The sequence below is a fragment of the Bos grunniens genome, chromosome 7, assembly GCF_055505025.1.
Source record: "Bos grunniens cultivar Pamir isolate PY7600 chromosome 7, Bosgru_T2T1.0, whole genome shotgun sequence".
In the NCBI taxonomy this organism is placed as follows: Eukaryota; Metazoa; Chordata; class Mammalia; order Artiodactyla; family Bovidae; genus Bos; species Bos grunniens.
In genome coordinates this window covers 101,279,721-101,304,513 of record NC_141171.1, presented here as the reverse complement: position 1 = coordinate 101,304,513, position 24,793 = coordinate 101,279,721, and the positions used below count along the sequence as shown (strand labels likewise).

At 35.9% G+C, this 24,793-nt stretch overlaps 1 protein-coding gene across 15 annotated transcripts in view; it reads left to right on the top strand.

The window, feature by feature from the left end:
• Positions 1-19,316, top strand: part of SLCO4C1 (solute carrier organic anion transporter family member 4C1) — an 85,004-nt gene extending 65,688 nt beyond the window's left edge. For 10 of the 15 annotated variants that reach the window (XM_086413269.1, XM_086413270.1, XM_086413272.1 and 7 more), the window contains 7 exons: positions 483-627; positions 1,369-1,564; positions 7,463-7,616; positions 11,912-12,102; positions 13,715-13,779; positions 16,499-16,636; positions 19,019-19,316. In XM_086413269.1, coding sequence (XP_086269395.1) covers positions 483-627; positions 1,369-1,564; positions 7,463-7,616; positions 11,912-12,102; positions 13,715-13,779; positions 16,499-16,636; positions 19,019-19,179 — 1,050 coding nt within the window. In that variant the 3' untranslated portion in view covers positions 19,180-19,316. Of the gene's footprint in view, positions 1-482; positions 628-1,368; positions 1,565-4,319; positions 4,588-7,462; positions 7,617-11,911; positions 12,103-13,714; positions 13,780-16,498; positions 16,637-19,018 lie in introns of those variants that run through there. The other 5 variants (XR_015168346.1, XR_015168344.1, XM_086413281.1 and 2 more) reach the window with 3 other exon arrangements.
• Positions 19,317-24,793: the final 5,477 nt, after the last annotated feature.

Genomic DNA, 24,793 nt, shown 5'->3' with positions numbered 1-24,793 from the left:
TTAACTACTAATTGCTTCACTTGTGGAGCGAAACTACAAGTATGATACTTAGGAACCACTCTCATCTCTGCTCACAGTCAATTGTTCATTTATTGACTATAGGAATTCAGAACACAATAAAAAAATTGAGTAAGACCTAGATTTATTATGTGGAGATTTATAATAAGACTGGGGAAGGGAACTTTCCAAACCAGCTTTCACCTCCTTTCCCTGGTCCCTTGCTTGTGATCAGCGCACATTCACCCTACTGATTAATTATGTGTCAGTTTTCTAGGTGCTCTATGTATAAATTTTATCAACATTTATATACAAGGCTATCAATAATCAATATTTGTATTTTTGTGCTAAAGGAAATGCTGAAATTTTAGAAATAATTGTATTTATTTAAAATGTGCTATTTCATCAGGGAACTTACCATTCTAGTGCTACATTTTGCAGTATAATCATAGTTATTCATTTGGTGAACTGTATTTTTTCTTTAGAATTTGATGAGGAATACTGTCTTTATGTGTTTAGTTCTATCAACTTGTTCAGAAGCCTTAATTACTACTGGATTTGCTACCTTTTTACCTAAATTTATAGAAAATCAGTTTGGATTGTCTTCTAGCTCTGCAGCTACTCTTGCAGGTAAAACATTTTCTTTTGTTGTAACTTTAATAATTTTATTTTACCACATTAGATGTGTATTAAATTTTACGTGTGTAAAATTTTGGATGCTGCTGCTGCTTAGTCGCTTCAGTCGTGTCTGACTCTGTGCGACCCTGTGGACTGTAGGCCTCCAGACTCCTCTGTTCAAGGAATTCTCCAGGCAAGAAGACTGGAGTGGGTTGCCATGTCTTCTCCAGAGAATCTTCCCAGCACAGGGATTGAACCCTGGTCTCCTGCATTGCAGGCAGATTCTTTACCACTGAGCCACCAGGGAAGCACAAAATTTTGGATAGCCACTTGTTGAAGTTTATACTGACTTTGATATGTTTCCGATTTTCTGATATGAGACAATTTGTTGTATGAATTTGAGAGCTACAGAGGCTATATACATATTAATCTTAATATTCAAAGCATTAATTTTATTAACTTCTCATTTTAATATGACTATTATTATTTCTAAATGACATGAATGCTTCATATGTTAGAACCAGAGTAGTACTTGTTTTTGATGTTTTCCAATTTTTGGTATGAGGGAAGTAGAAGGTGCCATTTTCTATTGGGTTAAAATGGTATAAATTTTATTAAAATTATATAAAAATCGACTGAGTGACTAACACACACACATATAAAAATTATAGTTTTAAAATAGTATAATTTTTGGTATAAATTACTGAGTATACTTGTATGTTTTCTCACTGTCTGTATCTTTTTTCTCATTAGGGACTGTTTTAATTCCTGGAGCTGCTCTTGGTCAGATTTTAGGTGGTGTTCTTGTTTCGAAATTCAAAATGACGTGTAAAAACATAATGAAGTTTGCTTTGCTCACATCTGTAATTTCACTTGTACTGACTTTTGTGTTTGCTTATGCCAACTGTGAAAATGAGCCATTTGCGGGTGTGTCTGAATCATATAATGGGTAAATATATTTCATTGCTTTTTGATATCAATATCAGAGTAATAAACCGTGTGTGTATTTCCAAGTGTATGCTTTCTTAAAGAAAATGATGAGTAATTGGCTTAAAAAAAATTGGAAGGCTGCTTTTCCTATGTAAGAATATGTAGTTTTTCTATTTAGTTTCAGTAATTGATATCATATTAAAAGTTGGATATTTTCAGGAAGAACTTAAGGAACAACTGTTCTGTACTGAGTACTATGCTCAGGGATACAAAGATCAATATTACAGAATCTTTGTCCATAGTGGATTCAACATCCTAGGGAGAATTTCATGTTATATGTTCCTGTTGATTTAAATTTTGAAACTCCTTACGATGAAATTCTTTCATTAGGTAGATTTAACATAGAGCAGGAGAGAAATTAAAATGAAGCTAGAACTAGGTGATGGTAATCATTGTTGTATTTACTTTAGAAGTTTGTTTTAAAGAAATAAGTTCTCGTTTTTCTGACCTATAAACATGTTTCTGCCTTTAACTGGTTTGACTATTTTATCTTTCTTTGCCTGGTTTATTCTGCTTTGAAATTGTAATCCACAAGTAGAGGATCAGGGCATTGTTCAGCAGAGTGTTTTATAGCCCACAATACTGCTTTAATTGTTTGAATATATGTGTTTGAGACTGTTGAAGGGGATGGTGCACCAGGTCAGGAACTCTATAATTCTGTATTAATATAGATTCAGATAACATAAATATAGAGAAAAATTTGTCAATAACATTTATCATGATTTGTAGCTAATGTTTATGTCTGTCATTCTATTAATGAAAAATGGTGAATCTTCTAAAGCAGTGTTTGGTTCAGCTTTATTACCATTATTCAGCATTTATTGACTGCTTCCTCTGGTAGACTTTTACAGCAAAATTCCTACTCTAAAGGATTTTCCTGGGTAGCTGCATAGATTGGGAGACAGAACAGTGAATGAAAAGTGTGTTAGGTGTTGAGCAATATAAAGGGCTATGGAATTCAGAAGAGAGCTTTTCAGTTTCTTTAATTTAGATTTAGGTAAGGCTTCATGGCACAATAGAGAAATAGGGCTAATATATCCTCTTAAATATACAAAAAGTTTGAGAGAGAAAGATTTGGAGAGAGGGAATGCAGAGGAATATGTTAAGCCAAAGCATACATTCTAGAAAGTGAAGGCTCGGTTCAGGTACTGGTTTGAATGGGACTTAAGTCATGTGTCTGGACATAGGAGGGGAATACCTGGAAAGGTTGAAAGGTAGATAGAGGGTAAGTTGTACAGATGTGATTGACACCCATAAACTTCACCCAGATGTGCTCCAAGAAACCACAGTTTTTTGTATGTTCCTTTTAGAAGTACAGAAACTTACTACTCTATCACCTTGGCAAATGATGTGGATGTGAGTCCATCTGGTGTTTTCTACCTTAAACAAGAGTCACTACCCAATGAGTTATCCTTAGCTTACTCAGAAGGGAGGGCAAGTGAGGTGGTATCAGTTTGAGGTGTCTGTGGGGACTGGTCATGGAGAGAGATCAAGATCTGGGACATAGAGATCGTGCTTAATTACATACACATTCTTAGTGATGAAAAGACTAAAAGTGAGTATACACATACACGTGTGTGTGTGTGTGTGTGTGTATGTGTGCTCAGTCATGTCTGACTTTTTGTGAGAGCAGGGATAGTAGCCCACCAGGCTCCTCTGTCCATGGAATTTTCCAGGCAAGAGTACTGGAGTGGGTTGTCATTTCCTACTCCAGGAGGTCTTCCCAACCCAGGGATAGAACCCATGTCTCTTGCATCTCCTGCATTGGCAGGTGGGTTCTTTACCACTGAGCCACCTGGAAAAACCCATACACACATACACACATACATATAGAGATAAAGCCAAGCCACAACAGAGGTGTGACAGCGTCAGATCATTTTTCTCTGTGGCCCTGCATTCTTAATTTACCTCTGTACCCTGCATATTAAAATGTCCATATCATGGACAGCTTAGTTATAATAACCTTATGCAAGAAACTCACTCGTAAGAAAAAGTATATGGATAGAACAGACTTGGAAGCTTAAGAAATACCTCCTTAGTGAGTGGGAGAAAGAGAGGTTGTCAAGATGCAGGATTTCTAGTAGAGTGATGCCAAGAATCTTTGCCCTTTGCTGTGTAACCATAGATGATTAAAAAGCTTTTATAACTCTGAATTAATGAATTAGGCTTATTGTTAGGTTCATTCAAAGTCCTATATAACAGTATATCCAAAGCTTAAGATCAGTAATACTGATCATTTCAGGGGATATTTGTAATATTCATAATATTTGAAATAAATGTGTTTTTAAATGTTTGATATGAGCACTACACTGGGCTTCCCAGGAGATGCAGTGATAAAGAATCTGCCTGCCAATGCAGGAGACACAGGAGATGCAGGTTTGATCCCTGGGTCAGGAAGATCCCCTGGAGGAGGAAAGGGCAACCCACTGTAGTTTTCTTGCCTGGAAAATTCCATGGACAGAGTTCTTGGGATCTCAAAGAGTCAGACACGACTAAGTACACACACACATGAGTACAACACTAAATTCAGTTGAAAGGAGATTGTCAAAGGATATTTCCAGAACTCTAGTAGGTATTAAAATTTGCCATTGTCCTATATCACTTGGTAATCTATCTGTAAGATCTTTGGGTCTGTTTTGGTAATCAGTGTTGGTTATGGTGATTTGCATTTTACTTTATACTTAGTAAGCACACACAATATTTTTTCCTTCTAGGGCCTAAAGCTGTGATTTCATTGCTTATCTGAAACAGCACCTTAAAGAAGCATATCCATCAAGGAGTTGCAGTAGATTTAGGGAAATCTTTGCTTTTTGTAGAAGCATATTTATAGAATAATATTTTGGATTCAAATAAAACATTAATGATTAAATTCAGCTATTTGTGATTAAACATGTTTCTTATATCTACATATGTATATGTATAAACACACAGTTATGTGTATTTTTGTGTATATTAAATATAATATTAAAATTTTAATATTCAGGTTTTAAAAAGTATTCAATTTTTTAAAATAAAATATTTTACATATTTTAAAAATTTAAAAAAATTCATAAACTTAACAAACATTGGCTGTTTTCCTGATAATAGTTCCCCCTTCACTTCATGAAATAAAACTTTACAAATATATAGGCTACAGTGACTAATCCTTGATAATAAGGAATATATTCTACATTTCTTTGTTTCTGTGGTAGTTTACATGACTGTCTTAAACTTTGATGTTCTTAGTAATCATTTATCAATAATATGGGAATTATAAGAATATTTTAATTTAAAAGTTACTGTGCAGAGACTATTTCTAGAGTTGCAGGGATAGTTTTTCTGTCACCTTATTTCTACATATATATTATAAACTAGATGAGAGCAGAGACTGTAATGCTTGATTTCATGAATGGAATCATGCTTGATAAAGAAATTTAGCAGCAGCTGGTAGAATAGATTTGAAGGAGAGGCTCCAAGCAGGAGATGAATTACTTAAAATTAACTCTTTGATCACCCTTTCCTTCAAATTCCCCACTGGTTATCTTCCTGTTTGTATCCTTCTCTTTAATCTGTTTCCTGTATGAACTTCTTGTTTTCCACCTACTCTTTAAGTGTCACCTTTTTGCAATATAGCAGTTACTATCTTCTAATAGTTAGATAAATCACTCATTTATGTCTTTCATCCCCAGTACAAGAAACATTGCTTCATGGTTGCAGGAAATTTTATTCCACCCTGACTTCCATTCTTTTTCCTTCCTTCCTTTCTCTCTTTCTCTATCTTTATTTCTGTCTCTTTATTTATTTTGGGTCTATATCCACTAAAGCACATAATTGGAGCTCGTTATGTATTCATGAAATACATGAACTCCCAGGACCTCTCTGTACTCTTCCCACTCTTTACATGGTTGATCTTATCATTCTCATAGTTTCAGCTACATCCATATGCAGATGGATATTAAGATACCTGGCTCCAGACCAAATTTCTTCACCGAATTTGGGACTCTTAATCTCAATATGCGTTTATAAAACCACACCCATCGTCTCTTCCCCAAAACTAGCTCTTTTCTGCCAAAATGCCGGGTTAGACACTAGGAGTCATTCTTAACTCTTCCATTCGGTTCCTATCTCCAGTCAGCCAAACACCGAATATTACTGATTCTACATCCAAAATATTTTTCAAATCTGTTTTCTTTCATCAGTATTCTATTTCTCTACTACACATTGTCATAACTTATTGCCTGGGGTATTGTAACTGGAAACTTTGTATAACTCCTAGGGTTATTTCTTTAAAAATGTACTTTTAACAATGTCATTTCTCAGTCTAAAATACTTGATTACCTTTTCAAAATAAGTTAAAGCCCTTTGTTTTCAACAAGGCTCATGAGGCACTCAATAATCTGATCCATGACTATTTTCCAACTAGATTTCCTATTACTCTCTGCCTTAGACGTCATTCATATTTCTCCATATAGAATGTAGAATGTAGAATGCTATTTCCCGTCCTTGTACCTTTTATCAGCTTCTCTGAAGTGCCTTTCGCCTTCCCCATTTACCCAGCTAACTGACTCATTGTTTACGACTCGAGTAGCAGCCCTTCAACTCTCTTACCTAAACTGTGGCTTGTTTTAAGCATCACTCCTCAGTGCAGGTATCTAAAATGCATGTTGTTGATACCTGTAACCACAGTCTATAACCATATTATTGTATACATTTGGTCCATCTCTGCTCCTGGACTGTGAAATCTTTGAGGATGACAACCACCTTTTCAGCGCTGTGGTCCCAGTTCCTAGGATAGCGGCTTGCACTTGCTCAATATATATTGATTGAGTGAATAAATAGATGAGGGATTGGAGAAATACCTTTGTCTATGCATGTGTGCTCAGTCATCTCCAACTCTTAGCAACCCTGCAGATTGTAGCCCACCAGGCTCCTCTGTCCGTGGAATTTTCCAGGCAAGAATACCGGATTGGGTTGCCATTTCCTTCTCCAGGGGATCTTCCTGACCCAGGGATCAAACCTGCAGTTTCTTGTGTCTCCTGCATTGCAGACGGCGTCTTTACCACTGCACCACATGGGAAGCTCATCTTTGCCGAGGGTAACCCTTTATACTTTAAAAGAGGTTGCCTCCTATTAAGAGGCTGGATGGAGTAACAGTGAACCTGGGAACCAGGGATATTAAATGGCAGAGAAGGTTGGAATTAATTTCTCTAGGCCTCAGTTTTCCCATTGATAAAATGAGTATGCTCAATATTATAACTGTATTCATCCTTCCAGGTTCAACATTTTACCCGTTCCCTAGGGAAATACCCTGCAGAAGGAAATGGCAACCCACTCCAGTATTCTTGCCTGGAAAATCCCATGGACAGAGCAGTGTGGCAGGCTACCGTCTATGGGGTCACGAAGAGTCGGACACGTCCGAGTGACTTCATTGTCTTTCATGTTAGGGAAATAGGGTAGTGTCTGGAAACATTTTGGTTGTCATAGCTATGGGGATGCTACTGACATCCAGTGGGTAGAGGTTAGGGATGCTGTTGAATGTCTTAAAATCCCCAGAACCAGCCCTCCCCAACCCCCACCAAAAAAAAAAAAAAAAAAATTATCTGGTACCAAATGAGAAACTGCTTTGCTTACTCTGCCTATGTTTTTTAAAACGTTGACAGACATTCTATTATATAGCTGTCGTTTCTACTGCCCATCTCTTCCACAAGAAGTTAAGCTCTATGTGAAAAGGCAGACATTTTGTTTGTTTGCTAATTAAATAAGCATTAAGTGAATGAATAAATGACTGAATGGCAAAATACAGCAATTCTTGCTTCTGATCTGTTCGTTAAAAGTTATAACGTAGATAATTTATCCATCTTTTATTTCATGCTGACAGGACAGGAGAACTGGGAAACTTGACGGCTCCTTGTAATGCCCACTGTAACTGCCTGCGATCGTATTATTATCCCGTGTGTGGAGGAAATGGAGTCCAGTATTTTTCTCCCTGCTATGCAGGTTGTACACAATCTGTTTCCAAAATACATCCAAAGGTAACTTGTGTTTGCTCCTTTACTACTGTACGAGGCAATATGTTTATGTATTTCTGGATGCCCTTCTGTCTTCCTCCAGTGGAGTTATGCTATGACCAGTCTCTTTTCCCTGGCCTACCGCCTCCATTCAGAAGCCAGGCATAAAGTTTCAGTTGAGTGAAATGAGTCAGCTCTAGAGCTCTGCTGTACAGCATTGTACCTACAGTCAATAATAATGCATTATACACTTAAAATTCATTGTTGTTCTTGCTTTAATTTTTTAAAAAGGCCCCAACCTCTCCCATTTTTTATGCCTCAGATTCAATTACTGTCATGGCAGTTCTTCACATATATCTTTAAACATCACTTCCAAAATATTATTTACCTGTTTACATTTTTAAATTTTTTTTCAACTATACTGTATGTCCCTTGAAGTCAAGAAACTTCTCTTATTCTTACTAAGTACATTGTATATAATAAAAACTGAATAAATATTTGTTTTTAATTGATAAATGATGGACACATTAAAAAATATACAAATCACTAACCCATTCTCAAGTGCAAAGTTACTTTTGGTAGTGGATTAGAATGCATATTAGCTTACCTGAATATTATTTATTTTAAATTCAATTAAATCGTTTAAAAAAATCCCATAGAATTTTGTTGTACTACATCTACAATCTAAAAATTCTATCTTCATTAAATTTAAAAGCCTTGGGAAAAATAATATTCACATTACTAGTAGTACATAATAGGTTATGTTATATGTTAACAGATAATGTGATAACTTTGAAAAGATCTGAGGGAAATATATGATATAAAAGACTACAATGAATAAGATACATAAGAATTATATGACAAAACAGCACAATCTTGGTTATTTGAAATATGGATTAGTGATATGGCATTTTTTTTTCCCTATATGAAGATAAGTTTAAGATCACAAAATTACTTCATATTTCTTTTAGAACTAACATGGATATCTGTGTGTGTGTGGTTATACATATTTATATGTTCATATATACACACACAAATATGTCTGTGCATATGTGTACCTATCTAATGATTTTGTGTGTGATAAATACATTGAACATTTATCTCAGCAGAGATGTAGGATTTCATTTTTCTGCTGGGGGTAAACCAGAATGTGGGAAAGAGTATACATTTTTTTCATATTATCTAGCTTCAATTCAGTTCAGTTCAGTTGCTCAGTCGTGTCCGACTGCAACCCCATGAACTGCAGCACGACAGGCTTCCCTGTCCATCACCAACTCCTGGAGCTTACTAGATTTAAAAATAGTTTAAATTTTGCTTATTAGATTTAAAAATAGTGGTATAAGAATATTGAAAATATGGCAGAAAAAAATGTGATAAATCATAGCAGGTTTAATAGACTTCATTGACATGTGCAGTTTTAATCCTTGGAATAAAACCAATTAATTAGATCACTACCATAAAGTTCCTATAAAAACTTAGGAAAGACATCAGGAAGATTTTTAAAGCCCCAGAACTGAGGTTTACCATACCTTCAAATCTGTGGACATTTGGGGAGGCTTTAGTTTCAAAACAGGTTGAAAAAATTAGGTATTTGTGTCAGTTATAAGGAATCAAATTCCACAAGTGAGCATGGTGCATATCACAGATTCAGAACTATCTAGAAGGTAAACTGTTTCTTTGAGAAGCAGATAAGTAGGTAGCTTTTTCCTGTATATTAAAATAATCAAAAAAATATCAGTAAATGCTACTAATTAACTTCAGTTAGAAGATTATGATAAGGAATTAAATTGTTGGAAGGGTTTTATCCACATATCAAAATGTATAGACACAAATAACATCCTGCACAAGGACACCAAAATAAATGAATAAATAAATAAGTAAATAAATAAAAAATTCTAATACCCAGAGCACACCTGAAATGGTATTGGTCATTTTGACATGGTTAATTCAATATTTGTATTTGTCACCATATATTATCATTACCGTTTTAAACAGTAAAATTGTCTTCTAGGGATTGTTTTAGAAAAGCAAGTTAGTTTGACTTCCAAATTTTCTATTTGTTCTGGTTTTTTTTTATGCCCAGCTAATCCATGTAACAACTCATTTTTTCACTGGATTTTTTAAATGAAATATTTTAGATAGGCAAAAATGCATTAATAATAATGTAATAAAGAACTGTACACATTTGTTCACAGAAATAGAATATATTTCATACCAGTGGTCTAAACGACAGAAACAGATGCTAACTAACAGCTATCTATATTATAGGCAACTGTATAATTTTTTATGTAAGGGAGTTGTAAAATTTCATTAGGATAGAAAATACTGCTTTCAGTTTTTCTTCTTAATATTTCTAAAGGCTCCATTATTTCATTATTTGATGTATCTGGTTGCTGAGTCCATAACAGTCATTTTAGGAGTGTCACCTCCACATCTGGGTTTCCTGAATCAGTCCCAGTGGTTTCTGGCCTTCGGGGCAATGAAAGCACTGATTCACCTTGACTTCTCTAGCTCTGCTCTGACTTTACTGTGGCCTAAAACATAGACAAAGATTTGTAGTGAGGATAAAGTTGAGATGTAAAAAGCCTTTGCAAAATGATTATGCCTCACTTTTCATACACCTGAATTATTTTCCTACAAAAGTAATACTTGTGATTTTTTTTTAATTTTTAATTTTATTTTATTTTTAAACTTTACATGATTGTATTAGTTTTGTCAAATATCAAAATGAATCCGCCACAGGTATACATGTGTTCCCCATCCTGAACCCTCCTCCCTCCTCCCTCCTCCCTCCCCATACCATCCCTCTGGGTCATCCCAGTGCACTAGCCCCAAGCATCCAGTATCGTGCATCCAAACTGGACTGGCGACTCGTTTCATACATGATATTTTACATGTTTCAATGCCATTCTCCCAAATCTTCCCACCCTCTCCCTCTCCCACAGAGTCCATAAGACTGTTCTATACATCAGTGTCTCTTTTGCTGTCTCGTACACAGGGTTATTGTTACCATGTTTCAAAATTCCATATATATGTGTTAGTATACTGTATTGGTGTTTTTCTTTCTGGCTTACTTCACTCTGTATAATAGGCTCCAGTTTCATCCACCTCATTAAAACTGATTCAAATGTATTCTTTTTAATGGCTGAGTAATACTCCATTGTGTATATGTACCATAGTTTTCTTATCCATTCATCTGCTGATGGACATCTAGGTTGCTTCCATGTCCTGGCTATTATAAACAGTGCTGCGATGAACATTGGGGTACATGTGTCTCTTTCCCTTCTGGTTTCCACAGTGTGTATGCCCAGCAGTGGGATTGCTGGATCATAAGGCAGTTCTATTTCCAGTTTTTTAAGGAATCTCCACACTGTTCTCCATAGTGGCTGTACTAGTTTGCATTCCCACCATTTTTACTTTCCAACATATCATGCTATTATAGTATACATGTATATATATACTTGTATATGTGTATACATATATTAAATAGTTAATTTTTATATGTAAAATAACCTTTAGGATAATGTAATAACTTCTGTTTTTTGTTTATGGTAAATATGTCATCTTAAGATGGATACAGTTTCCTTTTTTAGAAAATTAAAGTAAAAAGTTCAGTTGAAAGCAGTATTTTTTTCCCCCAAACTCTTGTATTATTTAATTTTACTGTGGCAAACACTTAAAATGTTCTTTCAAGCTAGCATAGATAGTGAGATTGTCACAATGCATGCTTTTCTTTGTATCATAATAATGGAAAAGAAGAAAACTAGCAGGAAAACTGTTTGAGCAATTGAATAGTTCTATTGAAAGCAGTCTAGAGTGTGTGTGTGTGTGTGCACTCCACTGTGTCTGACTCTTTGTGACCCCTTGGACTGTAACCAACCAGGCTCCTCTGTCCATGGGATTCTCCAGGGAAAGATACTGGAGTGGGTTGCCATTCTCTCTCCAGAGGATCTTCCTGACCCAGGGATTGAATCTGGGTCTCCAGCATTGCAGGCAGATTCTTTACCATCTGAGCCACCAGGGAAGCCCCCTAGATCATCTAATAGTTATATTCTTGTCAATTTGTCTTATAAGACATGAATCAGTAACAGGTTACAAGTTAAAATCATAGACACATAAGTCAAATACAGAGTATTCTACTTTGTAAATATGGCCCTTTGTTTTCAGTTGCTTAATTTCTTAAGGGTTATCATTGTTTGTTGTGTTTGAATTAAGATTGTGTAAGAGTGTTTGCCATGTCTAGAAATCACTTAATTTGCAATGATAAAATATGTTTTCAAGATAAGCACTTTCCATATGTTTATGTCTAATATTTCTAGGTATATTATAACTGTTCATGTATTGAAGGGGAAATTCATATAACACCTACTCCATCAAGTGTTAGTCTTGAAGCTCAAGCTGGAAAGTGTTCAAGTCAATGTAAAAACTTGCCCCCATTCCTTGGCGTTTTCTTTGCTGCAATTGTTTTTACCTTCATGGCTGGTACTCCTATAACTGTGTCCATCCTAAGGTATGTGTTACATTGTGAAATTTGCTATCCCTAAGGCAACATGTTGAATGAAAAAGAAAATGGACTCAGGGATGCGTTTGGGGTTTATATTGACTGTTGGTTCCATTACTAATTCAGCGCTCACTAGATCATTAGTTCTATGGCATTGGAAGAGCTACCTCATTGAACCTGAGATGTTTGAGGCTTTAATGAGATCATGGTTGTGAAAGTGTCTTAACATTACCTACTTGACATCTGTTCAATGCTATTTTCTCTGCTCCTGTAATGAGGCTTCAGTTGTAAGCTGTGGTTATGATCAGTTGATTTGAGTATGATGGAAATGGCAGTGCATTCCACATGTCAGAATCAGACTGACGGGCATTCTGCCTTATACAGTAGGTGCTGTTATAGTAAACCTTCCCATAAACAGTAAAAATGCTGCCTGTCACCAGGCTCTTCACAGTGTTTCATAGTTTCATTGCCTCTTCCTTCTTGTGTGTGTGTGTGTGTGTGTGTTAGTCATTCAGTTGTGTCCGACTCTTTTATTTTAATTAATTTATTTTTTTAATTAAAGGATAATTGCTTTACAGAATTTTGTTGTTTTCTGTTGAACATCAACATGAATCAGCCATAGGTGTACATATCCTCTCCATCTTGAACCTCCTCTTTGCAACCCCACGATCTATAGCCCCCCAGGCTCCTCTGTTCATGGGATTTTCCAGGCAAGAGTACTGGAGTGTGTTGCCTTTCCCTTCTCCAGGGTATCTTCCCAACCCAGGGATTGAACCCAGGTCTCCTGCATTGGGACATGGATTCTTTATCATCTGAGCTATAAAATATTTCCTATTTGCCCTTTTATAAGCTCATCAGCCTTTCTTTTATATTTGCTAACAAACTAGTTTTTTTCCCTCTTCAGTCTCTGTTTCTTGATACTCAGTCACTACCTTTCCACATACTTTTTGACAAGTGGAAACTTTAGAGATTTTGTCTAAAAACATGAAGTAGTCTGTTAATATTACACCTATTTTATCTACATCACCATTTACCTACATATTTGTTTTTTAAAGACTGATCTCCTTTATCTCCTGTCTAACTCTCTTGTGTGCCAACATCATGTCTCATCCATCTTTGAGAGTTATTACTGAAAAGACTGATTGTGGAATCAAATCAAATATCAGAAACTGTTTTACACTGACTCTAATTTGTAATTTTAACTCACAGGTGTAATTTCTGTCTCAATGTTAGTAAGAGAGTAAGAATTATTTGCTTGCAACTTAAGTCATGTAACTTGTAACATACAGAATAATCAAATAGTCAAGAAGAAATAGTCTGGTTAATGAATGTCCTTTCTCCTTTATGTTTGGTGTTATTCCTACATATTCTGTGTATTTGTTAAAACTCATTTGACTCTCTTTGGTATTATTTGCACTATTTTAGTTTAGATAAAATTTTTCTTCTCTTACAATTCCAGAAAGGTTGAACTGTATATAAGCTGTTATAAATAATTGTTTACTTCCTATGTATAATGTTTGCTTTAATCTAGAAATGTTGAGCTCATATAAAAACGAATTTTCTCAAAGAGTAAATATACTATACAACTATTTTTTGTCTCCTATGCATTAAATATCTCCAGGTGTGTTAATCAAAGGCAGCGATCTCTAGCATTGGGAATACAGTGTACATTGCTTCGATTATTAGGTATGTCATCTTTCTAAGTGCATTGGTAACTGCTGACTATTTTTATTCCTTACTGTTATTGATTTATTTACTTACAATATGTGCCAATAAAACAATTAGTTTATTTGTAGTGGACAACTACATAATTGTCTTTGAAGAAAACTATCTTCCACTATTCAAGATGTAGTATTTATATATCACATAAAAAGATATAGACTTTACTTTTTACCTGATTGATTACCTGTTGTTTCCAATTCTGTTGCAAATATAATGCTAAAGAGTACATTATATTTATTTAAAATATGACATATGATCACCAGCACATTTCTAACACAGCACAGTAAAAGACAAATTTTTTGTTTATTCACATAAAACCTACTACCAACATAAATTATGATAAAATCTTATTTATTGCCATTGTAATTCCTTTTTCTCCCTGTATTTAACTCCATTTGGGACATAATCTTCTTGCATTAGCAGTGAAAAATAATGAGTTTGTATGTTTCAATAAAAACTGTACTGTAAATATTGTGTCTAGTTAAAAATTGATGAAAGAAATAACTTAAGCCCCGCAAAATGTAAGATTCAAGATATAGGAAGAATAATAAGACAGAAACATAATTATTTGTGTGTATAATTTTACATATAATATTATACACTGCCAGGAGCCAGCGAGAGGCACTCCACTCATGGCAAAGGTCATGAGGAAGGAGGCTCGGCATACGCAAAGGTGGAATCGAGCCTCAGGAGTCCCCCTGGATATTCTCGAGCATCTACCCCCAAAATACCAGAGTCTGCCTACTTTACTGCTTTGTGCTCTCACCTCTGACTTTACAGGGGGCTGTCCCCCACCACCATCTCACTCTCTCTGATAAAGAGTTAACTTACAGCTCCAGTTAATAAGTTCCTGGGCATTAGGAGTGTTTAAATCCAAACCCCTCAGATAGTTCTCTAACTCGCCTGACAAGTTTACCCGGACTCCTACAGCTATGCATACGATTGTTTACAATCTCCCAGCCTTGAGAGGCATGGGAAGCTTAAGATATTCAAATAGCTTAGAGCCTCTCAGAGAGATAGAAACTGTCAGAATAAAACTAGTAAAAGATTTCATTGATGAGCCAATGCTTGCTGCCAAGTTTCCACATCCCCTGTATTGTATCCTTGAATGTGTATTAATTAATATAGTTGGTATGTAGAAAAAATAAGTAGTGGCCTTGGTGTTAGCAACTTTAGACCCTTAAAGTAATAAATTCTTTCCTTTGTTGTAAACCCACTGCACCTCTGCCCTATAGGAATACAACTTTATCTAACACCTTCGGAGGATGGAGCCAAACCTTAAAATAATTACTCTTAGAGAAAATAAGTCTTATGGTTGACAAACCTTTGTCAAGAGTCATAAAATGTTAATAGGCCTTCTGGCCAGAAGATGATGTAAATCACCTAAACCATTTGTATAAGATAAGTTTGCAGAAAAGAAACTCTGGTTTTCGATAAGGATCAAAGACTGCTGATTTTGTATTATTTCACATCCCCTATTATCCTCTATGTGTAACTTAGGGTATAAAAGCCCCTGTTGAAAATAAAGCTACGGGCCTTGCTCACCAAAGCTTGTTCTCCCCATGTCATTCTTTTTCTCAATTTCTGTCTGAAGTTTCCAACTGGAGCGTGGAGGTCCTCTGCAACCATTTATTTGCCTGGGCTCCTAAGACCCATTCGAGAAGGTGTCTAAGGTGGGGCACCTTCCGCTATTCGAGAGGCTATGCGGCCTCCGTGGTCAGAGCTAACCTGGTGTCACAGGTTATATTGATTTTCTGCGTAAACCAAGCTACTCAGCCTCTTTTCTCCACTGAATTTTCCTACTGAGCTATCCTCATGCTATTACTCTTTATATCTCCAATTAATATTTAAATAAATCGCCGACGCTGTCTCTCCTTCGAATACCCTGGATACACATAATGTTACAATTGTTTATAAAAATGAAAACCAAAAGCAGGGAACATTAGAGATCCCCTAGACCAATTTTCCCCTTTTTTAGATGAATAAATTAAGGACCTGAAAGATGCAGGGATTTGCCCATAGTTGTACAATTAATGGTGAACTCAACATGTTAGTGTGAATATGTTTGTGCATGTACACTCCCATGCACATACATGTCAGTGTATGTATGTATATACAGTATATATATATATGTATACTCACACACCCATATTACTTTACATGCACATGTACACATATACATACACATAATACATATGCTGAAGTTTAGGAGACTTATTCCATGCATCAGATATTTATTTTGATTTTTTAAAAATATAATAGGTAATTTCAAAGACATTTATTAGAAAAGCAATGAACAAAAATATTTCTTTAAATATTAACCCATTAACATTTATTAATGTTTATTTAATAGCAAATAATATATTATTTATTTATTATATATCATTTATTATTTATTAATTAATAAATAAAGTAATATTTATTAATGTATTAATCTAAATAGATTAATAAGATGTTTATTAAAATAAATTTTGAATTGACTAGAAATATATAATAATTATCTATAATTATTTTAGAATGTTTTATCTGTGTTTCTTTATATTCCTATCACATGCACATGAACTGATTCATTTGTAGGATAGATTAATACCTGTTTCCCATTTATGTAGAAAATATATGTAAAAAACCCTGTTACTGTAAACTATAACCTTCACTCATGTATTTTACATGTGATTTATTTTAGGCACCATACCTGGACCTATTATATTTGGCAGCACAATAGACAGCACATGTATTCTCTGGGATATTAACGAATGTGGAAATAAAGGAGCTTGCTGGATTTATAATAACGTCAGGATGGCCTATATGCTAGTGGCCATAAGTAAGTGGTGACTTCTTGATAACTTTGCAGTAAATGGATTATGACAAGAGAAAAGATATCTTATTGTTTCTTACTTAGGTTTTGACATGTTTTGGTCCATGCAGTTGGACTGTCCTTTAGTCTTGAAGCAGAGAACAGTTATCAAAGCATGTTTTAAAAGGCCATGTCTAGAGTCTGTGAGGCACAGTCCAAGATAGAAGGGAGTAACATTTTAGCTGTCCTTGCATCACATATTATATAATTTTCTTTTAACAATTTTTCTCAAATTTTTTTGGAAAGTATAACAAAAAGCTAAAAGAGAATTCTGAGAAACTGGAATGACTGTCATCTAAGCACTTGGGCTTTGGAGAGCACATAGAGCCTAGGTCAGGATGTATTCTTGGCTCTAAGGTACTTCCTAAGAGATCTTTTTATGATATAACAGGTTAGCTGTGATGTTTAACCCATTTTGCCTTCAGTAGATAAAATTAGAAAATTTAAAAACAACCTAAGAAATTGTGCTTAGTTGCTCAGTTGTGTCCGACTCTTTGTGACCCTGTGGACTGTAGCCCACCAGGCTCTTCTGTCCATGGGGATTCTCAGGGCAAGAATACTGGAGGGGGTTGCCACGCCCTCCTCAAGGGGATTTCCCAACACAGGGATTGAACCCAGGTCTCCTGCATTGTAGGCAGATTCTTTACTGTCTGAGCCACCAGGGAAGCCCATGAATACTGCAATGGGTAGCCTGTCCATTCTCCAGGGGAACTTCCCAGCCCAGGAATTGAACCAGGGTCTCCTGCATTGCAGGTGGATTCTTTACCAACTGAGCTATCAGGGAAGCCCCTTATTTCTCCTACATGTGTTTAAATTCAGAATATGCTGTCTGAATTTATAATGACAGAATAATAAATTATCCACTGAAGAAATAAATACATAAATCTAGGAAAACAATGAGATGATAAATATTGACTAAAATCGGCAAAATTAATCTTCCCATCACTTTTACCTGTTAAGAAACATTTTTTATTCAGTGTATTTTTATGTTTAAAAAATTATTTAAGTGGTTATGTTTATACTTTTTGACCAAAAATGTAGATAATTAATTTTTCTTTTACCTGCTGCTACTGCTGCTAAGTCGCTTCAGTCATGTCTGAGTCTCTGCGACCCCATAGACAGCAGCCCACCAGGCTCCCCTGTCCCTGGGATTCTCCAGGCAAGAACACTGGAGTGGGTTGCCATTTCCTTCTCCAATGCATGAAAGGAAAAGTGAAAGTGAAGTCGCTCAGTCATGTCCGACCCTCAGCGACCCCATGGACTGCAGCCTACCAGGCTCCTCCGTCCATGGGATTTTCCAGGCAAGAGTACTGGAGTGGGGTGCCTTCTACTCAGTGATAAATATGAGAATTCCTCCACCAGAAACATATGTACCTTTAAATATTCCAAAAATATTATAATAATAGTACCTATAATTAGTATAAATCTAGAAATCCTTAGCTCAATGAGTATTTCTGTTTCTCAAATACCCAGTTTGAGTAAAATATTAACGATTAATACAAATTAGTTACTGCAAAAACTACAATGTGAGGTCATTTAATATATTTAGTTAGCACTTAGATGCTTGTACTCTGACCAGAAATAGTTTCTTTAAAGAGAAAGAGCCTCTTTTTAATTTTTAAAACTTTGGTAAGAAAGGTGATATTCTTTCAAAGAACTCTCAGAGTTCTTTGAAAATAAATTGAAGCCTGTGATGTGAATCTAAATGTTTCATATTTTTAGTTGATGCTTAAAGGTAAATTTTAAGTATTGAATATTATATATTACCAAAGAGACTTTCTCCTAAGAACTCTGAAGCTTTTTTTATTTTTAGAATTACTTTTCATCATGGACACAAAAATGTTGCAACTGATTATTCAGGTTCAATGATGATGTAAGCTATCAGTATCTTTCCTTGGTTAAGAATGTACATACTGTGTATGCTATGCTATGCTGAGTCCCTTCAGTCATGTCCAACTCTTTGCAACCCTGTGAACTGTAGCCCACCAGGTTCCTCTGTCCATGGATTCTCCAGGCAAGAATAGTGGAGTGGATTGCCATGCCCTTCTCCAGAAGAATGTACAATCATAGCCAAAAATAGAATAGTTATTGTATATTTTCGTTGTTTAGAAAAAAGAATACTCATTCATTGATTTGTAGATGATGTTCTATTGAAAACTATCACCTTTCTTACTAAAGTTTTAAAAATTAAAAACGTAAAACTAATTGCCTGTATACGCCTTTTTTTTACGTGAAAGTGAAAGTTTCTTTATGTAGTGAGATTCTATTCATGAAGAATTTTCAATGAGGATCAATTTTTATAATAATTAAAGCCTAAAATCCATGATTAATTATTGTTTTTCTATTTAGGTGTTATTTGTAAAATTATCACTGTTTTCTTCAATGGACTTGCAGTCTTTTTGTATAAACCACCACCATCAGTCACAGATGTGGCATTTCAAAATCAGAATGCAGTTTTGACTGCGGTTTCATTAGAATGTGATCTCAACAAAGCAGGGAATGACGGATGAAACAGCAAAAGAGAAGATTGAAAATCGGCCTGCATTTGTAAGAATTCATGTTATCACTGCAGCATTAACTATCCAATATGGGCAATCATATTTTAGAAACTGGTTTTTTATAATTAAATGTGTTTCTTTTATATGTATGAACTCTGAATTTGTTTTTGTTTTAATATAAGAAACAGACCTGTGCCTTCAAAGCCCATCAAAAGCGTCAGAACACACACACACACACACACACACACACATAGATGAAATCCCCAGCTAATAAACAATACTAGAAAGAAAAAGCCAATGTTTGCTTAACAGTTTACATTTTAAAACCAAAGTGATGTTTCTATCCCTCTTACAACTTGTTTTATTTTAATTATCATTGTCAGTAGTTTGGCCTTTTTAAGAAAATTCATGGTGTAAAAATTTAAATATATCTAGTCTAAGTTTCAAGAACTATTATTGAAAGAACATGAATTTAAAACCATTTAAATAATATTATTTGTTTTTACATTTATATGTACTAGTCTGTCCTTGATTTATTATAGACAGTTAGTGAACTGTTAGAGTGTGGGTTACTTATCTTTTTTGTGTCCCAGTACATAGTGCATTCAGAAATATTGGCATTCTATACACATATCTTCACTTTAACTCAAGAATTCCAGGAAGTGATTTGTTGATATTGCTGATTTTTAACATTTTTATTATTCTGTGATAGTATTATTCAGTTCCATGTCTTCCAGAGGAAGGTGCCAGCTTCAGTAAAGTGCCAATTAGATAGGAAAAGATTTCTTTTTTTTAAAAAAATGGCTTATGTCCATTTTATTGATTTTCTTTAAAAAGCTTTCTTCATGAACTATGATCAGTGTTTATATACTCAGTAGCTCAACTTTTCTCGTTTGAAAAACAGATCACCTAGTACATTACTTAGCACATAAGCAGTGCTTTGCTTATAGTAGGCATGTATTATTGTTTGGTTAAAACATTAAACTGTACTTTTAACTAATCTGTGTATTTAAAGATTAAGTATTTCACATATATAGCATTATAATTCCATTTTTTCAGCTCAGACTTCAGCCAACTTTGTGTACTCAGAATTGTGGAGGAAATACATCAGTAAACATCAGTAGAAATAACTTCTACCTGGTCAAGAACTTTACTGATTAAGAAAATTATTGAAGTTCATACCCATTTGAAATTTCATAAAATAAGGTTACTGGTTTGATAAGACTCATTATCAGCTTTTTCCTAGGTTAGCTGTTTACAATCAGTGTTTTATTGAGTAACAAAATGGGTAAAGGCCTGATAGGAGACCAGGATCAGAAGCACTAGTAATTCACAGAATTTTGAAGAGTTATATTTTGTGGTAATTGGTGGCCAGAGGCGATTCAAGAATTGAGTAGCATTTATAGATTGAGATGCAAGGAGTGAATTTGAAGTGAGGCAAGCAAGCACACGTGAATATCAGGGAATTGGAGGAGCAGTGGGTCACTCATCAGAGAGACAGATCTACTTAAACTAGGAACACGTAAGCGCCAAAGGCTGAAGCCAGAATGGGTGGTCAAAAACCCAGGTGCTTGAGAAACAGGAAATGCGTAACAACCAAAGAGACAGTTCACAGTAGACAGGGGAACAAACACGTGATACTCCCAATTCAGAAGCAGTCTCCCTCCTACCCAGCCACACACACACATTTTAGATTATTTTTTTAGTTTGGCTGTGTGGGTTTTCGTTGCTGCTCAGGCTTTTCCCTAGCTGCTGGGGGCAGGGACCACTCTCCAGCGGCAGTGCTCAGGCAGGGACCACTCTCCAGCGGCAGTGCTCAGGCTTCTCATGGGGTGGCTTCTCTTCCTGCAGAGCATGGCCACCTGGATGTACTTAAGTACTGCAGATCTAGGCTCTAGAGCAGAGGCTCAACAGTTGTGGTAGGCGGGCTTAGTTGCTCCGTGGCATGTAGGGTCTTCCCGGACCAGGGATTGAACCCATGTCACCTGCATTGGGAGGCAGGTTCTTTACAATGAGTCACCAGGGAAGCACCACTCAGACACATTTTAAATGTTTCTTAGAGCTAAGGCTAAAGGGAGATTTTAGGCTTTTTATATTCTATGTGTGGGGCTTCCACAGTGGCTGAGTGGTAAAGAATCTGCCTGCCAATGCAGGAGACTTGGGTTCGATCCCTGGGTTGAGCAGATCCCCTGGAGAAGGAAATGGCAGCCCACTCCAATATGCTTTCCTGGAAAATCCCATGGACAGAGGAGCCTGGTGGGCTACAGTCCAGGGTGTCACAAAAGAGTCGGGCGCTACTTAGCGACTAAACAGCAGCAATCCTATATGTGGAAGCTGGGAGTTGATTGGAAACATTTTCTAGATGTAAAATAATGGCAAATCCTCAAGAACTCATTTATAGAGTGGAAACAAAAACTATAAAATGTATTAGTCTAAAGCCACTTGAGAGAAAAGAAAAAAGTCACTCTACTCATAGAAATAGTTGAATGAATAAGTCACTAAATGATTGGCATTCACAATGATTTTTAGTTATAAAGGGTTTCATTGTGTTCAGCATACTCAATTTTATTAGACGATAAACATTTTACAAAATTTGTAATGAAAATGATTAAAGTGAAAATAATTTTGGCACTTCTGAAAGAAGTCAGACTCATTTATAACATACATATTTACAAAGAATACCTCCTCTTACGCTAGGGCAATATAGACACTACTATAATTTTTAAACATTGTTTATTTTTTTGAAGTTACCTAGATTATATGAATTAGTATAATGCTACTTTTAGAACATAATTTTTTATAATATGTATTTTTCACAATTTATAATGATTTTTAAGTTTGTAATTTGGTGATTTTTTTTGTACATAATTGAAGGTATGTCAAAATTTAACATTTGAATTTTCTTAATTGTAGGAAATACAAATGTAAAACCTTTATATATGGAAGGAATTGTACAATTGTTTAGCTGTATAAATTGGAGGAAAATGCAAATAAAATTTTAGCTCTATTTTTTCAATTTTTATTATAAATAATTATGTGAAAACTATATATTTTAAAATATCAATACGTTTGTACTTGTTTAAGTGTTTAATCTTATTAAAGTCACAGATTTAAAAATATGATTTATCTCTGTTTATGTATACGCACACATTTGTTGGTTGGGAGAGGGAAAATCTGACCTGTTGAACTTGCGAATGTAATTCACTGCAATGATTTCTGCTGTCTCAGTGGATGTATTTAATTCAGTATAAGCCATTCATTATGAAATATATACTAAGATTCTTTCACACAAAAGTTTCCATGTAAGGCAGATGAATATATACGATTGATATAATAAGGATTTGTGTTAACAGATGGTTTGTTTTGAAGTATCTGACACCAAAAATAATGTGTCTTCAAAAGGCTATACATTTAATTCATCATGGATTATCAAAATACTCAGTACAATATCTTTAAAGAAATCACATTGGTCATTAATTTGAGATGTAATGATGTTTTCCCTTCACTTTAACACATTCAGGTTCCTTTAGCATTTTGTACTCCAGACAATAACATTAACATGTTAAATGTGTTGTTTTTCAGTCACTCAGTCATGTCTGACTCAGTCATGTCATGACTGCAGCATGCCAGAGTTTCCTGTCCTTCATTATCTCCCAGAGTCCACCCAAACCCATGTTCACTGAGTTGGTGATGCCACGCAAACATCTCATCCTCTGTCGTCCCCTTCTCCTTTTGCCTTCAATCTTTCCCAGCATCAGGGTCTTTCGCAATGAATGAGGCAGCTCTTTGCATCAGGTGGCCAAAGTACTGGAACTTCATGTAAGTGATCTAAAATAACTAAGCAATCAGAATCAGATCTGGTGAAGTGGATCAAAACATTTTAGTAGTTCCCTGGTGGTCTAGTGGCTAGGATTCGGCACTTTCACCGCCGCGGCCCGGGTTCAATTCCCGGTCAGGGAAGGTTGGTTACGTTTTCCGTGGCGGATTCATTTTGATATTTGGCAAAACTAATAACAATTTGTAAAGTTTAAAAATAAAATAAAAAAAAATTTTTTTTAGTATTTTAGCATGATTGCCAGAGAAGGCAATGGCACCCACTCTAGTCCTCTTGCCTGGAAAACCCCATGGACGGAGGAGCCTGGTAGGCTGCAGTCCGTGGGGTCGCTGAGGGTCGGACACGACTGAGCGACTTCACTTTCACTTTTCACTTTCATGCATTGGAGAAGGAAATGGCAACCCACTCCAGCGTTCTTGCCTGGAGAATCCCAGGGACGGCGGAGCCTGGTGGGCTGCCGTCTATGGGGTCGCACAGAGTTGGACACGACTGAAGCGACTTAGCAGCAGCAGCAGCATGATTGTAAGTGTATCAGTGGTATACCTCTGTGACCAGGTGACTGACTGGGAGCGGTTGCCATTGCTGTTCATGTGGCAAGAGCATGTCTGCCCCATATCACTGACCCAGGAAAAGATCCAAGGACAAAATGTACAGTACAATTTCCACTAAACGAGCATCACTTTTACACCATCCGAAGGTTTGAAAAAACTATGTTGAACCATCCTAAGTTTGAGACTGTCTGTAGTGAGGAATTTAACCTACTCTGCTTCATTTCAGTTCAGTTCAGTTCAGTTGCTCAGTTGTGTCTGACTCTTTGCGACCCCATGAACTGCAGCACACCAGGCCTCCCTGTCCATCACCAACTCCTGGAGTTCACTCAAACCCATGTCCATTGAGTCGGTGATGCCATCCAGCCATCTCCTCCTCTGTCATCCCCCTCTCCTTCCACCTTCAGGGTCTTTTCCAATGAGTTAGCTCTTCACATCAGGTGGCCAAAGTATTGGAGTTTCAGCTTCAACATCAGTCCTTCCAAAGAACACCCAGGACTGATCTCCTTTAGAATGGACTGGTTGGATTTCCTTGCAGTCCAAGGGATTTTCAAGAGTCTTCGCCAACACCACAGTTCAAAAACATCAATTCTTCAGTGCTCAGCTTTCTTTATAGTCCAGCTCTCACATCCATACATGACTATTGGAAAAACCATAGCTTTGACTAGACAGACTTTTGTTGGCAAAGTAATATCTCTGCTTTTTAATATGCTGTCTAGGTTAGTCATAACTTTCCTTCCAAGGAATAAGCATCTTTTAATTTCATGGCTGCGATCCATGTGATTTTGGAGCCCCCAAAAATAAAGTCAGCCACTGTTTCCCCATCAATTTGCCATGAAGTGATAGGACTGGATGCCATGATCTTAGTTTACTGAATGTTGAGCTTTAAGCCAACTTTTTCAGTCTCCTCTTTCACTTTTATCAAGAGGCTTCTTAGTTCCTCTTCACTTTCTGCCATAAGGGTGCTGTCATCTACATATCTGAGGTTATTGATATTTCTCCCGGCAATTCTGATTCCAGCTTGTGTTTCTTCCAGCCCAGCATTTCTCATGATGTACTCTGTATGTAAGTTAAATAAGCAGAAGCTTGTCCAAGATAAGGAAAAATGGAATCACTGATTCAAACGTGTCTGAATGTTTTTCCCCTTCTCTCTCTTTTCCTTGTTTAATATATATCCCTCTTTTGCCTTGGTTAGGTTAAATAAGTCTATTGTTAGCTTTCTGTCTCTGTAAGTGGTATGATG